We start from the raw sequence: 19,927 nt of genomic DNA on the forward strand, positions 1-19,927 counted from the left end.
CTAAAGGTGTTTGTATTCAAGTCTTCTGAAGCGCTAAAAAAACAAACAAAAACCCCCTCCCCAAAACCAAAAAAAAAGTTTTGTGCTGCTCACCCCAAAACAAAACAAAGAACAATAAACCCACATTTCAGTGCCTCTTAGTTTTGGCCTAGTTAAACCATTTTAACCTTTTTGTAGGATCATAAATAAGATTCTAATATTTTCTTATATTATTTCCCTGGTTATACCTTGGGTGCTTTGAAAGCACTTTTAGGGGGTGGTAGCTTCCATGTTGAAAGAGATCTCCACATGGGCAAAGGCTGTACTGGAATATCTTCATATGGATTTTCTTTGGTGGGATCTTGAAAAATAATGAAAAAAAAAGTTTAGAGGAACATAATTAAATGGGAACACACTGACTACACTTAAAAGGAAAAGAAAGCAAAAACTGACTAAATATGTTCAGCTTTCTACTCTACATTGCTGTAGGGACGTAGGTCTCAAAATCAATGGTACTTTAAGCTCACAAACCACTCAGGCATCCAACCAGCCTCAAAGAATTCTCAAAATACCATATTACACACATCTACTTCTGAACTGAACAGTCCAATAAACTAGTTGTAAAATCCATTAGAGAATTAAGGAATTTATACAACAAAGGTTTCAATATTAGAAAGGAAAATCTAGAGCAAGACATGCTTGATTGTAAAAGAAAATAACAGACTCTAGTTAAGGGCTCCACCAACTACATACTCACTAAATTTAATTGCAAAGTTTGTGGACACCTACATATGATATCCTCATAGATATTGTCCTCAGACTGTGTGTAATAAAGTGCTGAGCCAGAATTTCTTCTAAGTTCTTCATGAATCTTCCATGAGTTCTGATTTCGAAAGTGCTGAATGTCCTCAAATTCAAAGGATTTCCTTAAGAAAGAAGATACATTTTAAAGTTGTATCTTGTAAAACTCTAGTATTCTTTATATTGGTATGATAGACACAAATTGATAAGAAAAGGACTTAGTGTACAAAATTACAAAGGTGTTTTATCAGATACCTAAAAATAATAAATTAGGCTGATGCCCTATACGCACCATGAGAAAACTGGAGGCTTTTAGCCAATTACATTCATGTTCTTCTTTGGGTACTTTATTAAATTCACTCTGTAATAAAAAGTGAGGCTAACGCCAGCATGTTCTAAATGAACTAGAAGAATGTACTTGCTTCCCTATACATTTTTTTTTTTCCTTTTTGGCCGCACCGCATGGCAGGTGGTATCTTAGTTCCCCAACCAGGGATCGAACCCACATCCCCTGCATTGGAAGTGCGGAGTCTTAATCACTGGACCACCAGGGAAGTCCCCTATACATTTTTAAAGATATAAAATGGAAGTTTTTCTACGGTACTTATGTCAGTAGATTGTCCTGGATATTACCTATACTCCTACTGTTTCGCTTGTACGTATTTCCCCTTAGGTTAATCAACATCTGTATAATTAAATTATAGGTGTAACCCACACACGGAAATGGAAATTGGTTTGAAAAGGAAACAGAAGCTCAATAGTTCTATAAGGAAAATACTTAAAATCATTACCTTTCAAATAAAAACATACCTTTTAGATCTCCCTCTGATTTTTCTGCCATAGTTCTTTGGTTCAGGTTCCTGAGAAGAGGCTAAAGAGGACTCTGTACAAGAATTATTTTCACAGTATCTTCTGTCACAGTTTCTATCTTTACATGGCATAACACCAGATTCAGATAAATATCTGAATGTCCTACGAGGTTTTGGCAAAGGATTTATAGAAGGTCCACATTCCTGTCCCTCAGGTTCAGAGTAAATGTTTTCTAAGCTCTTCGTTACTCCATGTGAACTATCCAGACCTCTGAAATTCAGTTTTTTTTCTGAAGAGTCACAATGTTCTAAAGCTAAATTTAAGACTTTATCTGGGGGAAGTGCTTCTATCTTCTTCCACAATATCTGTGAGGTATAGAAATTTCCTGGAGGTAATGAAGTCTCTGGATCCAAAACTTCTTTCCAGCTTTCAGTTTGTTTGGCCTGAGAACATACCCAGTTGGATCCTGATTCATTTTTAAAGAAGTGTGTATCATCATATTCACGTTTCTCACTTTCATCCTCACTTTGATTGTGGCTTTTGGCATTTTCATTAATACCTTGATCAACATTTTGAGAGTTGGTGACATCTAGCTTTTTGCCCTTTCCCTCAGCAACAGGATTTCTCTTAAGAAGAAGCTCTTGATTACAGTTATCACATCTCACTCCAAAGTCCTTTGGATCGCACTTATCTGGATTAGATTTACCATTAGTTCTTCCTTCCCACTGAGAAATTTTTTGTTTGATGTTTTTGCAGTGGCTTCTTGACAGTGTACGAATAGCAGAACGAGAAAAACCAACATCCATGTTCCCAGTTGGGTGCATGACAAGTGATGAATTTTACTGAGGTTCCATTACAAGTAACTGTGAAGTACTATATTCTTTATCCTGTCAGTTAGAATCCAAACAATTCCAGTATTTTCCTTTCATCTTTAACTTGAAAATGTTTTAAAAAGAAAAATTCTGATCATCAATCCTTGTTGAAAATGGCCACAGCTTTATCTTCAATAATCCTATTAAAATGAAATGAATATGTTAACACAGTTTTATAATTTCCTAATTTAAACTCCACTAAAACACTGTCCACCTATCCCTAAATAAGTCGCTTATATTTCATATGTAAAGATGTACCTGTCATCCATTAAGCAATTCAACCTCATAAAGGCATTCCTAAGATGGTGGTATAATATTACAGAGAAAATATTACTTATGGTATTTCTCAAATTGTCTGCTTTAACATTCTGCATATTTAATTTCCTAAAGTTAAGTAGAATGAGGTTTTATAAGAGATTACACATAGTAGTAATACAATATTATTTTGTGATAAATCAATTCTTTATGAAACCTTCTGTTAATGAAACAAGGACCAACAGAGTATTATAAAAAGCATACAGAGATACATCTCAAATAACCAAAAAGTTTATGTATACATCCAGAGGAAGAGCCAGTTAGTCTGGAAACACACCAATAGCTGATTTCCTTCTCCAGTGCTACGCTGCGATAATATTAGCTCATCACATACCCTTATTTCAACTTTACTATTAGCAACACAGAACTCCATACACACCACTGTCACTAAAGACAATCCAAGGTACTATTAACTATCAGTTACTTTGAAATGTAATAACCTATTTTGTCACTGACTGAACTTTCCACATCTCTGCCACCACACACTCGACCCAAATCAGCAAAAATACTTACAGTCACATCCCTTCCTTTCACATAGAGGCTTCACTCATTTAGGCCCATTAACTGTTTCCTCAAATGCAAAATTTGGCAGAGAACTTTTCCTGTCAACTGAGTAAAGACCTGATCTCAAGTTCTACTGTATACTGTTTAAAAATAGCAACTGATTCGATACTTCCTGAGACAGGGGTCATCCTTCCTTGAGCTTTGTCTGTGTGGCCTTGATTAACAGGCAGGAAAATGTCTTGGCCCAGCTCTGTCAGGGTAGCTGACCAAAACTGATACATACACAACACACACACACAATTTATTCTACGCAGAGCAACTGCTAGTCAGGACTACCATCAACTTTCAATTATTTCTTCAAGTTTGTAGGAAAACCAGGTTTGCTAGCAAATAAACTTTGATGAGGGTCTTATGCAAAGAAAATCATTCTAAAAAACCTTAAGAAATTGAACTCATGTGAGTGGAAAAAAAACAAAACAAAGCATGCAAAATATAAAAGCTGTTGGGCAGAACTCTTCACAAAAGACTAATGCATAGAATTTGAACATCCAATCAGCTTCTACTGCTCATTATTAAAACTCTGAAAATTCTTTACTAGTTTCTGATGTTTACAGAGAATTCCTAAGGATTTTAAGGTGTCCTTTAGACTCAGGTTTTCTTCACTACAGACAAGATAGGAGAATTTTTCTCTCTCCTGGGAGCCTAGTCAAGGTTTTTGGCAGTCCCAAACTCTTTCATTACTCTTCCCTTGTTAATGTGTTTTAAGTATGAATGCATCACACTGAGAAGAAAAAGATGAAAATTGCTTGGGCTAAAAAAAAAAAAATGTTTAACTTGAAAAGAACTGGCAACAAATGGCTTAATCTATGGAATTCACATACAAACATAAGTGATGTGTATTCATGGTGTTTCAGTGGCAAGAGAGTAGCATAGCAACATGAAACTCCTTAAATCTAGGTAGGTATTATGAAGAGAAATGCTACTTTCTCCTAACTAGGTATTAATACATTGCAGCTTTTAAAAAATGACAAATTATTTCAAAACCAAAAAGTTTGAATGCATTCTAATTAGATCGATGCCTGTATTGATATTATAATCTGTCTTTATACATGATTGCACAGCTCCAATTTTTGCCAAATTAAACTCTTTATAATGTGGCTTGCCTATTCTTATACATAAATTGTGATTTTGTCCTATCCAAAAAATAAGAATCACCAAACCAAGAGTTGCCTGTTTTTTCCTTACAGGCATCTCACATCTAACTGTCCTTTTAGTCTAATTAAATTGAGTCACTTTGCTACCCAGCACCTCCTCCCCTATGGCTCTCCTAGCCTGCAAGATTCTTTATATCCCATCCTTCACCTCTAGTTTCTTGCCTTGACCTCCACTATCAGTAGACATTCTAATCCCTACGTGCTGGCCCAGTGTTCAAGTCCTAGATCTCTCCAAGCTTCATCTTTTGAAAGCTCCCTAAAGCCAACTTATTCACATATTTGCCCCTAGACACTGCTTTCTCAGCCTTGCTTCAACAGTTCTCACAGAAACACAGATTGAGAAAATATAACAGCTTCAATAATTTTTAAAATTTTGTTTCTTCTCTTAATACTACAAAATGAGTCAAAAGCTTCTCCAACTATTAAAGACTATTAAGTCAGGCAGGACTCACACGAAGAGAAGCTAGAGCTCACGATAACCACAATGGGCAACCTCAAGAGAAGAAACCAGCAACTCAGTTCCTCGGGTGGGCAAAATAAGTGTAAATGTGAAAAACTAAGCATGATTTTAAAAGTATAATAAAACAGAATGCCTGGAGTAAAGGCTACTAATCAATTCTTTTTTCCTACTCTTTGTTCCCAAAGAGGTGATTCTTAATCATGTCCTTTTGTTTTTACAGTAAGTCCTCCATATACAAATGAGTTCCGTTCTGAGAGCACATTTGTTAAGTCCAGCAAAGTTAGCCTAGGTACCCAATTAACACAATTGGCTATACAGTACTGTAATAGGTTTATAATACTTTTCATACAAATAATGCATTAAAAATAAACAAAAACAAAAAATAAACATTTTTAATCTTACAGTACAGTGCCTTGCAAAGTACAGTAGTACAGTACAACAGCTGGCATACAGGGGCTGGCATCTAGTGAACAGGCAAGAAGAGTTACTGACTGGAGGAGGGATAGGAGGTGGGAGATGCTAGCGGTGAAGGATCATCAGCAACAGGGGACAGAGGGCAAACTGCAAGTTCACTCACACCTGACGTTGATGGCACAGGTTCTGGTTCCTTGCTGGATTCAATTCTATCTACCCTCTTGAAAAAACAATCCAGTGATGTCTGGGTAGTAGCCCTTTTTTTCTTGTCATAGATGACACGGTAGCACCGGATTGCATTCTGAACGGCTGCTTCAACCTTTGTGTACCGTTCTACGTTCGGGTCCTGTGCCTCAAAAACTAACAGTGCCTCCTCAAATAAAGAAAATCCCCTTGCCATTCCTGCACCATGAATCTCTTTGGCTCTTCAGTTACTTCTTCTTCCTCTTGTCTCTCTTCGTCCTTTCTCTGGACCTCCAGTTCCTGGTCTTTTAGCAGTACCAGCTAGATCACCACTGCTTTTACACTTGCTTCAGGACATCCTGGGCTTCAAATAAAGATACTGTACTACTGCACTCTATACAGTACTGTAAAGTACACAAAAGTACAACCTCTTGTAGAGGATGCATGTACGTGACAATGTACACCAGACACGTGAACTAACTTTCGTGACTGGACATGTGAACACACATTCGCATCTTTGAAAGTTCGCAACTTAAAGGTTCGTATGAGGGGACTTACTTGTTTTCTATTGCTTTTCTGAGTATTTACTTTCATCCAAGATATACATCAACTACAGTTTATCAGATTAAGATGTAATTTAAAGTATAACCTAACACATATAGGATTCTGTGTTCTTAGCCTTTTAAAAGAAACCAATCTAAATCCATTCAGGTCAGTGAAATTCTCTTTAAGAAAGAGAATATTAACGTTCTATTTTACTGACTCAAGTCTATATAAGGAAAGTTTCTCACTCCAAATCCTTTAAAATATTTTATTTGATTAAATATAATCTGGCCAAATATGAAGAATTTAGAACATTCTAAAAGTTGACTTAAAAACTGATGAAAGGATATACTTTTAAATGGTTAATTTTTGTTATGTGAATTTTACCTCAATTAGAAAGAAAACAGATGAAAGGGAACGAGAAGACTCTCGCTTCTGGGATGATAGAAAAATTGGACTAGACTTGCCTTCCCAACATAAAAAACTATAAAACTGGACTTAATGTAAAATAAATGCTTTTAGATATTGAATAATAGCAAAGGACTGTGATCCCTGAAAGAAGGAAAACAAATGAAGTGGGCACCAAGATGGCCCAACTTTCACCCTGGAGGCTCTTTTCAGAAAGCAGCATAGAACATGGTAACCATGCTGAGTTAAGGATAAAGAGACCAGAGTGTGGAGGGGCAGAGGCAAATACAATCTTCAGGGTACATTATCAGAAAGGAGGGAGCAACACAGAGGAGAAGCTCCAGAAATCTACATAGGATCTACTTGAGTCTTGGGCTGAATACTAAGCTGGTAAGGTATAAGGTAACACTGCACGAGGCTAGACAACATATTACTGGGAAAGAAGAGCTAATGGAACCCTGTAAAGCTGACTAACACCCAGAGTTAACAAAGGTCTGGGAAATGTTCAACTTCCAATGATCTTTACAAGGGAGGCCTTGTCAAACACCTGGGTAATTCAGTAGAAACAGTAGGAGGTCACGGCTTGCCAGTGAGGCTAAACTAGCCCTAGAGTGAAGGCTACTTTAGAACCACCACAAAAAAAAAAGCTTTAAAAAAGCTTTTCAGAAGGATCAAGTTGATTCATAAGTAATTTAAATAACCACAGAAACAAAAGTCAATAATTTTTACATGAACACATCAAAATCCAGACACACCACAATGTAACATTTACAATGTCTAGCATCCAATCAAAATTACTAAACATGCAAAGAAGCCTGAAAATGAGACCCATAATCAGGAGAAAAATCAGTTAACAGAAACAGAAGCAAAAATGACAGACATGATACAGTTGGCAGAGAAAGACTTCAATTCAGATATTTTAAATATATTCATAAACTTAAAGCAAAATATGAACATAATGAGTACAGAAATAGAAGACATAAAAAAGAAAACAAAGGGAGCTTTGTTTTGTTCTGGAGCTTAAAAATACCCCATATGAAAAGAAAACTTCTCTGGATTGTTTGAACAGCAGATTTTAGATACTGCAGAGGAAATGATCAGTGAAGTTGAATAAGTAGTAATAAAAACTGTCAAAAACTAACACAAAAACTGAAGCACAGAGAGAAGAAAAGAGTAAAACAAAAGTCTCACTGGGACAATACCAAGTGGTTTACCTTACATATAAATGGGAATCCCAGAAGTGAGGGGGTGGGAGGCAGGGAACAAATATTTCAAGAAATAATAGCTGAAATTTTTCTAAATTGGATGAAAACTCTTAACACATAGATCCATGAGGCTCAACAAATTCCAAACAGGATAAATATAAGGAAAGCCTTACCAAGGCAAACCATAATCAAGTTGCTGAAAACTGGTGATAAAGAGAAAATTCTTAAGAGCCAAAGGAAAGAATATACATTACATATAGGAACAACAAGGTAAGCCAGAAAACAATGAAAAATATTTAGAGAATTCCTTGGAGGTCCAGTGGTTAGGACTCGGTGCTTTCACTGCTGTGGGCCCGGGTTCAATCCCTGGTTGGGGAACTAAGATCCCACAAGCTGCCCAGAACAGAAAAAAAAAAAAAAATTAAAGTGCTAAGGGGAAAAAAAATCTGTGAATCTAGAATTCTAGACATATCCTTCAAGATGAAGGTGAAACAAGAACATTTTCAGTTAAACAAAACTGTTGTGAATTTGTTAACAGCAGACCTGCACTTAGGGCCAGGAACATAATTTGTGGGTCCCCAGGGCAAATTGAAAACGTTAGGCCCCTTGTTCAAAGTGCTTTAAAGGTACATATGAAGCTTTTCCTTTTTCTGCAGTCTTCTTTTCAGCTTATCATGGAGTTTTAAATTTACTATTTAATGTTTTATGTGAAAAATTTTTAAATTTATATTATTAGCATGAGTTTTACCATTCATCTATATATTGTGCAATATCATTTTAAATGCAAATATCAGAGTGATACATGGAACATTTACCAATAGACCATACATTGGGCCATAAAATAAGACGTGATAAATTTAAAAGGATTGAAATCATTCTGAGGATGTTTCCTAACCCACCATGGAAATGAATTAGAAATCAGTTCTAAACCAAAAGGAAAATCCCAAAATATTTGGAAATAAATGTTTATATTACAAAAGGAAGAAAAAGTTTAAAAACAATGAATGAGGATACTATTTCTTGGTGTTTTAAATTGGAACACCTTTTAGCCTGTTAAGTTACAAGTTATATTTTATCTATTTTTTATATTTAATTTTATTTATTCTTTTATACAACAGGTCCTTATTAGTCATCAATTTTATGCACATCAGCGATTGTCAATCCCAATCGCCCAATTCATCACACCATCACCACCACCACCCCACCGCTTTCCCCCCTTGGTGTCCATACGTTTGTTCTCTACATCTGTGTCTCAATTTCTGCCCTGCAAGCCGGTTCATCTGTACCATTTTTCTAGGTTCCATATATATGCAATAATATACGATATTTGTTTTTCTCTTTCTGACTTACTGCACTCTGTATGACAGTCTCTAGATCCATCCACATGTCTACAAATGACCCAATTTTGTTCCTTTTTATGCCTGAGTAATATTCCACTGTACATATGTACCACAACTTCTTTATCCATTCATCTGTCGATGGGCATTTAGGTTGCTTCCGTGACCTGGCTATTGTAAATAGCCAGGTATTGTAAATACTGCTGCAATGAACATTGGGGTGCATGTGTCTTTTTATCTCTGGGTATATGCCCGGTAGCGGGATTGCTGGATCATATGGTAATTCTATTTTTCGTATTTTTGTTTTTGTTTTTGTTTTGCAGTACACGGGCCTCTCACTGTTGTGGCCTCTCCGTAGCGGAGCACAGGCTCTGGACGCGCAGGCTCAGCGGCCATGGCTCACGGGCCCAGCCGCTCTGCAGCATGTGGGATCTTCCCGGACCAGGGCATGAACCCGCATCCCCTGCATCAGCAGGCAGACTCTCAACCACTGCGCCACCAGGGAAGCCCTATTTTTCGTTTTTTAAGGAACCTCCATACTGTTCTCCATAGGGGCTGTATCAATTTACATTCCCACTAACAGTGCAAGAGGGTTCCCTTTTCTCCACACCCTCTCCAGCATTTGTTGTTTGTAGACTTTCTGCTGATGCCCATTCTAACTGGTGTGAGTGATACCTCATTGTAGTTTTGATTTGCATTTCTCTAATAATTAGTGATGCTGAGCAGCTTTTCATGTGCTCCTTGGCCATCTGTATGTCTTCTTTGGAGAAATGTCTCTTCTGCCCATTTTTTTTTTTTTTTTTTTTTTTTTTTCTGTACGCGGGCCTCTCACTGTTGCGGCCTCTCCCGCTGCGGAGCACAGGCTCCGGACGCGCAGGCTCAGCGTCCATGGCTCACGGGCCCAGCCGCTCCACGGCATGTGGGATCCTCCCAGACCGGGGCACGAACCCATGTCCCCTGCATCGGCAGGCGGACTCCCAACCACTGCGCCACCAGGGAAGCCCTCTTCTGCCCATTTTTGAACTGGGTTATTTGTTTTTATAATATTGAGCTGCATGAGCTGTTCATATATTCTGGAGATTAATCCTTTGTCCGTTGATTTGTTTGCAAATACTTGCAAATACTTTCTCCCACTGTGAGGGCTGTTTTTCCGTCTTATCATCTCCTTTGCTGTGCAAAAGCTTTGAAGTTTCATTAGGTCCCATTTATTTATTTTTATTTTTATTTCCATTACTCTAGGAGGTGGACCAAAAAAGATCTTGCTGTGATTTATGTAAAAGAGTGTTCTTCCTATGTTTTCCTCTAAGAGTTTTATAGTGTCCGGTCTTAAATTAGGTCTCAAATCCATTTTGAGTTTATTTTTGTGTATGGTGTTAGGGAGTGTTCTAATTTCATTCTTTTACATGTAGCTGTCCAGTTTTCCCAGCACCACTTACTGAAGAGACTGTCTTTTCTCCATTGTATATCCTTGCCTCCTTTGTCATAGATTAGTTGACCATAGGTGCATGGGTTTATCTCTGGGCTTTCTATCTTGTTCCATTGATCTACGTTTCTGTTTTTGTGGCAGTACCATATTGTCTTGATTACTGTAGCTTTGTAGTATAGTCCGAAGTCAGGGAGTCTGATTCCTCCAGCTCTGTTTTTTTCCCTCAAGACTGCTTTGGCTATTCCGGGTCTTTTGTGTCTCCATAAAATTTTAAGATTTTTTTGTTCTAGTTCCGTAAAATATGCCACTGGTAATTTGATAGGGATTGCACTGAATCTGTAGATTGCTTTGGGTAGTATAGTCATTTTCACAATATTGATTCTTCCAAACCAAGGACGTGGTATATCTCTCCATCTGTTGGTATCTTTTTTTTTTTTTTTTTTTTTTTTTTTTTTGTGGTACGCAGGCCTCTCAATGTTGTGGCCTCTCCCGTTGTGGAGCACAGGCTCCGGAAGCGCAGGCTCAGCGGCCATGGCTCACAGGACCAGCCGGTCTGCGGCATGTGGGACCTTCCCAGACCGGGGCACGAACCCGTGTCCCCTGCATTGACAGGTGGACTCTCAACCACTGCGCCACCAGGGAAGCCCTTTTGGTATCATTTTTAATTTCTTTCATCAGTGTCTTATAGCCTTCTGCATACAGGACTTTTGTCTCCCTAGGTAGGTTTATTCCTAGGTATTCTATTCTTTTTGTTGCAATGGTAAATGGGAGTGTTTCCTTAATTTCTTTTTCAGATATTTCATCATTAGTGTATAGCAATGCAAGAGATTTTTGTGCATTAATTTTGTATCCTGTAACTTTACCGAATTCCTTGATTAACTCTAGTAGTTTTCTGGTGGCATCTTTAGGATTCTCAATGTATAGTATCATGTCATCTGCAAACAATGACAGTTTTACTTCTTCTTTTACAATTTGTATTCCTTTTCTTTTTCTTCTCTGATTGCCGTGGCTAGGACTTCCAAAACTATGTTGAATAATAGTGGTGACAGTGGACATCCTTGTCTTGTTCCTGATCTTAGAGGAAACGCTTTCAGTTTTTCACCATTGAGAATGATGTTTGCTGTGGGCTTGTCGTATATGGTCTTTACTATGTTGAGGTAGGTTCCCTCTATGCCCACTTTCTGGAGAGTCTTATCATAAATGGGTATTGAATTTTGTCAAAAGCTTTTTCTGCATCTATTGAGATGATCTTATGGTTTTTCTTCTTCAATTTGTTAATACGGTGTATCACACTGACTTACGTATATTGAAGAATCCTTGCATGCCTGGGATAAATCCCACTTGATCATGGTGTATGATCTTTTTAATGTGTTGTTGGATTCTGTTTGCTAGTATTTTGTTGAGGATTTTTGCATCTATATTCATCAGTGATATTGGTCTGTAATTTTCTTTTTTTTTGTAGTATCTTTGTCTGGTTTTGGTATCAGGGTGATGGTGGCCTCATAAAATGAGTTTGGGAGTGTTCCTTCCTCTGCAATTTTTTGCAAGAGTTTCAGAAGGATGGGTGTTAGCTCTTCTCTAAATGTCTGACAGAATTCGCCTGTGAAGCCATCTGGTCCTGGACTTTTGTTTGGAAGATTTTTAATCACAGTTTCAATTACATTACTTGCGATTGGTCTGTTCATAGTTTCTATTTCTTCCTGGTTCAATCTTGGAAGGTTATACCTTTCTAAGAATTTGTCCATTTCTTCCAGGTTGTCCATTTCATTGGCATAGAGTTGTTTGTAGTAGTCTCTTAGGATGCTTTGTATTTCTGCGGTGTCTGTTGTAACTTCTCTTTTCTCATTTCTACTTTTATTGATTTGAGTCCTCTCCCTCTTTTTCTTGATGAGTCTGGCTAATGGTTTATCAGTTTTGTTTATCTTCTCAAAGAACCAGCTTTTACTTTTACTGATCTTTGCTACTGGTTTCTTTGTTTCTATTTCATTTATTTCTGCCCTGATCTTTATGATTTCTTTCCTTCTGCTAACTTCGGGTTTTGTTTGCTCTTCTTTAGTTCCTTTAGGTGTAAGGTTAGATTGTTTATTTGAGGTATTTCTTGTTTCTTAAGGTAGGCCTGTATAGCTATAAAGTTCCCTCTTAGAGCTGCTTTTTCTGCATCCCATAGATTTTGGATTGTCATGTTTTCATTGTCATTTGTCTCTAGGTATTTTTTGATTTCCTCTTTGATTTCTTCAGTGATCTCTTGGTTATTTAGTAACGTGTTGTTTAGCCTCCATGTGTTTGTGTTTTTTACGTTTTTTTCCCTGTAATTTATTTCTAATATCATAGCGTTGTGGTCAGAAAAGATGCTTGATATAATTTCAATTTTCTTAAATTTACTGTGGCTTCATTTGTGACCCAAGATGTGATCCTGGAGAAAGTTCCATGCGCACTTGAGAAGAAAGTGTAATCTGCTGTTTTTGGATGGAATGTCTTATAAATATCAATTAAATATATCTGGTCTGTTGTGTCATTTAAAGCTTCTGTTTCCTTATTAATTTTCTGTTTGGATGATCTGTCCATTGGTGTAAGTGAGGTGTTAAAGTCCCCAACTATTATTGTGTTACTGTCGATTTCCTCTTTTAGAGATGTTAGCAGTTGCCTTATGTATTGAGGTGCTCCTATGTTGGGTGCATATATATTTATAATTGTTATATCTTCTTCTTGGATTGATCCCCTGATCATTATGTAGTGTCCTGCCTTTCCTCCTGTAACATTCTTTATTTTAAAGTCTATTTTATCTGATATGAGTATTGCTACTCCAGCTTTCTTCTGATTTCCATTTGCATGGAATATCTTTTTCCATCCCCTCACTTTCAGTCTGTATGTGTCCCTAGGTCTGAAGTGGGTCTCTTGTAGACAGCATATAGATGGGTCTTGTTTTTGTATCCATTCAGCAAGCCTGTGTCTTTTGGTTGGAGCATTTAATCCATTCATGTTTAAGGTAATTATCGATATGTATGTTCCTATGACCATTTTCTTAATTGTTTTGGGTTTGCTTTTGTAGGTCCTTTTCTTCTCTTGTGTTTCCCACTTAGAGAAGTTCCTTTAGCATTTGTTGTAGAGCTGGTTTGGTGGTGCTGAATTCTCTTAGGTTTTGCTTGTCTTGTAAAGCTTTTGGTTTCTCCATCGAATCTGAATGAGATCCTTGCTGGGTAGAGTAATCTTGGTTGTAGGTTCTTCCCTTTCACCACTTTAAATATATCATTCCACTCCCTTCTGGCTTGTAGAGTTTCTGCTGAGAAATCAGCTGTTAACATTATGGGAGTTCCCTTGTATGTTATTTGTCATTTTTCCCTTGCTGCTTTCAATCATTTTTCTTTGTCTTTAATTTTTGCCAGTTTGATTACAATGTGTCTTGGCAGGTTTCTCTTTGGGTTTATCCTGTATGGGACTCTCTGTGCTTCCTGGACTTGGTTGGCTATTTCCTTTCCCATGTTAGGGAAGTTTCTGACTATAATCTTTCCAAATATTTTCTCGGGTCCTTCTCTCTCTCTGCTCCTTCTGGGACCCCTATAATGCAAATGTTGTTGCGTTTAATGTTGTCCCAGAGGTCTCTTAGGCTGTCTTCATTTCTTTTCATTCTTTTTTCTTTATTCTGTTCCACGGCAGTGAATTCCATCATTCTGTCTTCCAGGTCACTTATCTGTTCTTCTACCTCAGTTATTCTGCTATTGATTCCTTCTAGTGTAGTTTTCATTTCAGTTATTGTATTGTTCACCTCTGTTTGTTCTTTAATTCTTCTAGGTATTTGTTAAACATTTCTTGCATCTTCTTGATCTTTGCCTCCATTCTTTTTCCAGGGTCCTGGGTCATCTTCACTATCATTATTCTGAATTCTTTTTCCGGAAGGTTGCCTATCTCCACTTCATTTAGTTGTTTTTCTGGGGTTTTATCTTGTTCCTTCATCTGGTACATAGCCCTCTGCCTTTTCATCTTTTCTGTCTTTCTGGGAATGTGGTTTTTGTTCCACAGGCTGCAGGACTGCAGTTCTTCTTGCTTCTGCTGTCTGCCCTCTGGTGCATGAGTCTATCTAAGAGGCTTGTGCAAGTTTCCTGATAGGAGGGACTGGTGATGGGTAGAGCAGACTGTTGCTCTGGTGGGCAGAGCTCAGTAAAACTTTAATCCGCTTGACTGCTGATGGGTGGGGCTGGGTTCCCTCCCTGTTGGTTGTTTGGCTTGAGGCAACCCAACACTGGAGCCTACCTGGCCTCTTTGGTGGGGCTAATGGTGGACTCTGGGAGGGCTCATGCCAAGGAGTACTTCCCAGAACTTCTGCTGCCAGTGTCCTTGTCCCCACGGTGAGCCACAGCCACCACCCACCCACCTCTGCAGGAGACCCTCCAACACTGGCAGGTAGGTCTGGTTCAGTCTTCCCTGCGGTCACTGCTCCTTCACCTGGGTCCCGATGCGCACACTACTTTGTGTGTGCCCTCCAAGAGTGGAGTCTCTGTTTCCCCCAGTCCTGTCAAAGTCCTGCAATCGAATCCCACTAGCCTTCAAAGTCTGATTCTCTAGGAACTCCTCCTCCCATTGCCAGACCCCCAGGTTAGGAACCTGACGTGGGGCTTAGAACCTTCACTCCAGTGGGTGGACTTCTGTGGTATAAGTGTTCTCCAGTCTGTGAGTCACCCACCCAGTGGTTATGGGATTTGATTTTACTATAATTGCACCCCTTCTACTGTCTCACTGTGGCTTCTCCTTTGTCTTTGGATGTGAGGTGTCTTTTTTGGTGAGTTCCTGTGTCTTCCGGTCAATGGTTGTCCAGCAGTTAGTTGTGATTCTGGTGTTCTAGCAAGAGGGAGTGAGAGCACGTCCTTCTACTCTGCCATCTTTGTTCCTCTCTCAAATTATATTTTAATTTTCTTTCCAGGTTAAATGCTCTAGCTTAACATTTGTTTAAGTTACTTTACAGCCAATCCTGAACAAAATGTACCATTCTTTTCAAAGTTACACTTTTCTAAGCCATGTAGTGAAATTTGAGTGTCATTATTCCACCTAAGAATTGAAAAATAAATGATTTAAGGTTCTGCCTTAAGAAGAAAAAAAGAAATAAATTAAGCCCAAAGCAAGTAGAAGAAAGGAAATAATAAAGAGTGAATACTGATGAAACAACAACAGATGAACAATGGAAAAATACCAATAAAACAAAAAAAGTTATTTAAAAAGATCAGTAAATTGATAAATCTCTAGGTAGACTGAACAAATAAAAAAGAGAGAAAAAGCACAAGTTAGCAATATCGGGAATGAAAAAGGGGGCATCACTGAAGATCCCACATTAAAGGATATAAAGGACTATTATGAATAAATTTATGCTAGTAAATTTGACAACTTAAAGGGACAAATTTCTTGAACGAAGCAAATTACCAAAACTGATATAAGCCTTGGCTGCAGCTTTTACTTTCTGTGTAATCTTAGTAAGGTTCCTTAACCTCTCTCTCCCTCCATGAATGTGCCAGTTCATAAGCTGATACATTTTAACTGTTGATACTTAGATCAGTGCCTGGAACATAGAAAACACTCAGTGCATGCTAGGTGATATTAATATCATCATCATACAGACAGGGACCCCTTCCAAAGAACATATGGCATCTACATTAGATCAGTCTGAGAACTATCAACCTCATCAAATACTACCCTAGTATGTGAGTGAGTGGGAAGATTACAACAGAAATTAATATTTAATGTAGCAAAAACTGCATCAAAAAGAAACTATCCTTTGGTCTTTATTAGAAAACTGGACTTCTGGCAATGGGAAAAATAACCCCTTCAAATGATGGTGTTTCGGATCTTAGTCTAAGTCTTCCTTCTTAAGCACGATTTCTGTTTCCCTGGGCTAAACTAGCCAGCTTGTTTTCACCATGATTTGAATTCAGACCACTACTGGAAATGTTTAGTGCTGATAATATAGCTTAAAGTACTTTAAATTTTTGTCTGGAATGGCTTCATGTACAAATTTGAGTAGGGTGGGATGATAAAACAAAAAAAAGCCCATAAGATTTACCATTAAATTTTTAAAGTAACCAAAAACAAAAACAAAAAAAATAAGATATAGGAATTCTGAATATCTCTATATTTACTTAAAAATTAATTTTAAATTTTAATTAAAAACCTTCCCATAAAGAAAATTCCAGGTCTAGAGACTGGTGAATTTCATTAAACATGTAAAGAGACAATGTCAACCTTACACAAACTCTCTTGGAAAACAGAGGAAGAAGAAACACTTTCCAATTCATTTTACGAGGCCAGCATTATCCTGTTAGAAAACCAGACAAAGACTTTACAAGAGAAGAAAAACACAGAACAATATAACTCACGAAAATAAATGTAAAAATACTTTAAAAGTATTAGCCAAAAAATTCCATAAATAAATACAAAAAGGATACTATGCAGTGATTAAGTATACTTTATAACAGAATGCAAGGGTTGCTTTAACATGAAAAGCCATCACATTTATGACATAAAGAAAAAAAAACCCTCACACTGGTCAAAATGGCCATCATCAAAAAGTCTACAAATAATAAATGAAGAGTGTGGGGAAAAGGGAACCCTTATACACTGTTGGTGGAAATGTAAATTGGTGCAGCCTCTATAGAAAACACTATGGAGGTTCCTTAAAACCTCATCCCATTCCTGGGCACATATCTGGAAAAGATGAAAACTAAATCAAAAGGATACATGCACCCCTATGTTCATAGTGGCACTATTTATAATAGCCATGGAAGCAACCTACATGTCCATTAACAGATGAATGGATAAAAAAGATGTAGTGTGGGTACACACAGACACACAGACACACACACACACATACACACTGGCATACTACTCAGCCATCAAAAAGAATGAAATACCGCCATTTGCAGCAACATGGATGGACCTAGAGATTATCATACTAAGTGAAGTAAGTCAGACAGAGAAAGACAAATATCATATGATATTGCTTATATGTGAATCTAAAAAAATAGTATAAATGAACTTATTTACAAAACAGAAACACTCACAGACATAGAAAACTCATGGTTACCAAAGGGGAAGTGGGAGGAGGGATAAATTGGGAAGGAGTATGGGATTAACAGATGCACATTACCATATGTAAAAACAGATAAACAACAAGGATTTATTGTATAGCACAGGGAACTGTATTCAATATCTTGTAATAACCTATAATGGAAAAGAATTGAAAAAAAGGGTATAGATATATGCATATATATATGCATAACCAAATCACTTTGCTGTATACCTGAAACTAACAGTGTTGTAAATCAAATATACATCAATTAAAAATAAATAAATGAAAAAACCTCTATATGATTATCTTAATAGATGCAGAAAAGGTATCCCAAGATGACAGAGAAGGACTCTGTGCTCACCTCCTCTCACAGGCACACCAAAATTATAACTATTTACAGAACAAATATCACTGAAAAAGACTGAAATCTACCAGAAAATATATTCTACAACTAAAGATATAAGGAAGGAACAACAACAAGACACGTAGGAGGGGCAGAGATGCAGTACAGTCAAGACCCATATCCCTGGGTGGGTGATCCATAAAAGGGAGAATAATTACAATTGCAGGGGTTCTCTCCAAGGAGCAAAGGGTCTGAACCCCACATTAGGCTCCCCAGTCTGGGGGTCCTGCACCAGGAAGATGAGCCCCCAAATCATTTGGCTTTGAAGGCCAGTGGGGCTTACTCTGGAGAGAGCCAGTGGGCTGTGGGAAATAGAGACTCTGTTCTTAAAGGGTGCACAGAAAATTTCACACACTCCAGGACCCAGGGCAGAAGTAATCATTTGAAAGGAGCCTGGGTCAGAACAACCTGCTGATCTTGGAGAGTCTCCTGGAGAGGCAAGAGGCAACTACAGCTCACCCTGGGGACACAGACACTGGTGGCAGCCATTCTGGGGGCTTGTTCTACCACGTGGACACTGGTGCTGGCAAGTGCCATTTTGGAATCCTCCCTCTAGCTTATTAGCCTCAGGACCCCTGTTTACCAACATTTAGGCACCAGTACTGGGACACCTCAGGCCAAGCAACTAACTAGGCAGCGACACAGCTCCACCCTCCAGCAGACAAGCTGCCTTAAGACCCCTCGAACTCACAGCCGCCCTTGGACACAGCCCTGCCCACCAGAGGATCCAAGACCCGGCCCCACACACCAGAACCAGGATCCTCAGGGTCCTGCAGCCAGAAAACCCAGAACCCAGCTCTGCCCACCAATGAACAGGCACCAGCCCCAGAATCTCCTGAGTCCCAGCCCCACCCACCAGCAAGCCTGCACTAGCCTCCGGACCAGCCTCACCCACCAGTGGGCAGACACCAGCCCCCAGGACTATAGCCCCACAGCCTGCCATGGCAGGACCCAGCCCATCCAGCAGCAGGCCAGTAACAGCCTTGGGACAATCTGGGAATCAGCCTTGCCCACCAGCAGGCCAACACAAGCTTTGGGACACCCTGGACCTCACAGTCAGCTGTGTTAGGAACAGGCCCCACCCACCAGTAGTCCAACATCAGCTCTGGAACACGTGTGCTCCACAGCCAGAACCCAGGACCCAGCTCTGCCTACTAGTGGGCTGGCACTAACCCAAGGATCTGGTTTAACTCACTGGTGGGTGGATACCAACCCTGGGATCTCCTAGACCCCAACTCCACCCACCAATGAGCCAGCACTAGCCCCAGGGCCCTGTGGGGTTCTGCAGCAAGCCAACTCATGACCCAGCCCTGTCAAAAAGCAGCTGGCAGCCTCCTCACAAGGCAGGGCCTGGCAACTAACCAGGCTGGGGGCCAGCCATTTCTACCAGACTGTCAACAGTAGTCAGCCCACCGTAAGAGAAGGATCCACACAGCTCAATTAAGGGGCACCCCCAGCTCTGGTGACCAGAGAGGAGTGTGTTTCTGGGATGCACAGGATGTCTCCTACAAACGGATACTTTTCCAAGGTTGGTAGCATAACCAACCTACCACGTATACAGAAATAAAAACAGCAAGTTAGGCAAAATGAGGTGACAGTGGAATATATTCCAAACAAAGGACCAAGAAAAAAACCCAGAAGAACTATGTTAAGTGGAGAAAGACAATCTACTTAAAAAAGAGTTCCAGGTAATGATTATAAAGATGATCAAAGAACTCAGAAGAATAATGAATGAACAGAGCAAAAAATCAGAAGTTTTAAACAAAGAGTTAGGAAATATAAAGAACAACCAGAGGTAAAGAATATAATAACTGAAATGAAAAATATACTAGAAGGAATTAACAGCAGACCAAATGATACAGAGGAATGGATGAGTGAGCTGGAAGACAGAATAGTGGAAATCACTGAAGCTGAACAGAAAAAAGGGAAAAGAATTTTAAAAAGTGAGAAGAGTTTAAGAAACCTCTGACACAACATGAAGCGTACTAACATTTGCATTATA

General features: G+C 38.7%; 1 protein-coding gene across 4 annotated transcripts in view; it reads right to left on the reverse strand.

The window, feature by feature from the left end:
• Window positions 1–19,927, reverse strand: part of DENND2C (DENN domain containing 2C) — a 93,125-nt gene that overhangs the window by 34,295 nt on the left and 38,903 nt on the right. For all 4 annotated transcript variants that reach the window (XM_082613144.1, XM_082613143.1, XM_082613145.1 and 1 more), the window contains exons 2-4: window positions 1,591–2,602; window positions 769–905; window positions 228–340 (exon numbers count right to left, since the gene is read on the reverse strand). In XM_082613144.1, the coding sequence (XP_082469270.1) occupies window positions 228–340; window positions 769–905; window positions 1,591–2,414 (1,074 nt within the window). In that variant the 5' untranslated portion in view covers window positions 2,415–2,602. The remainder of the gene's footprint in view (window positions 1–227; window positions 341–768; window positions 906–1,590; window positions 2,603–19,927) is intronic.

This window comes from Mesoplodon mirus (assembly GCF_964341445.2).
Source record: "Mesoplodon mirus genome assembly, chromosome: 3".
Lineage (NCBI taxonomy): Eukaryota > Metazoa > Chordata > Mammalia > Artiodactyla > Ziphiidae > Mesoplodon > Mesoplodon mirus.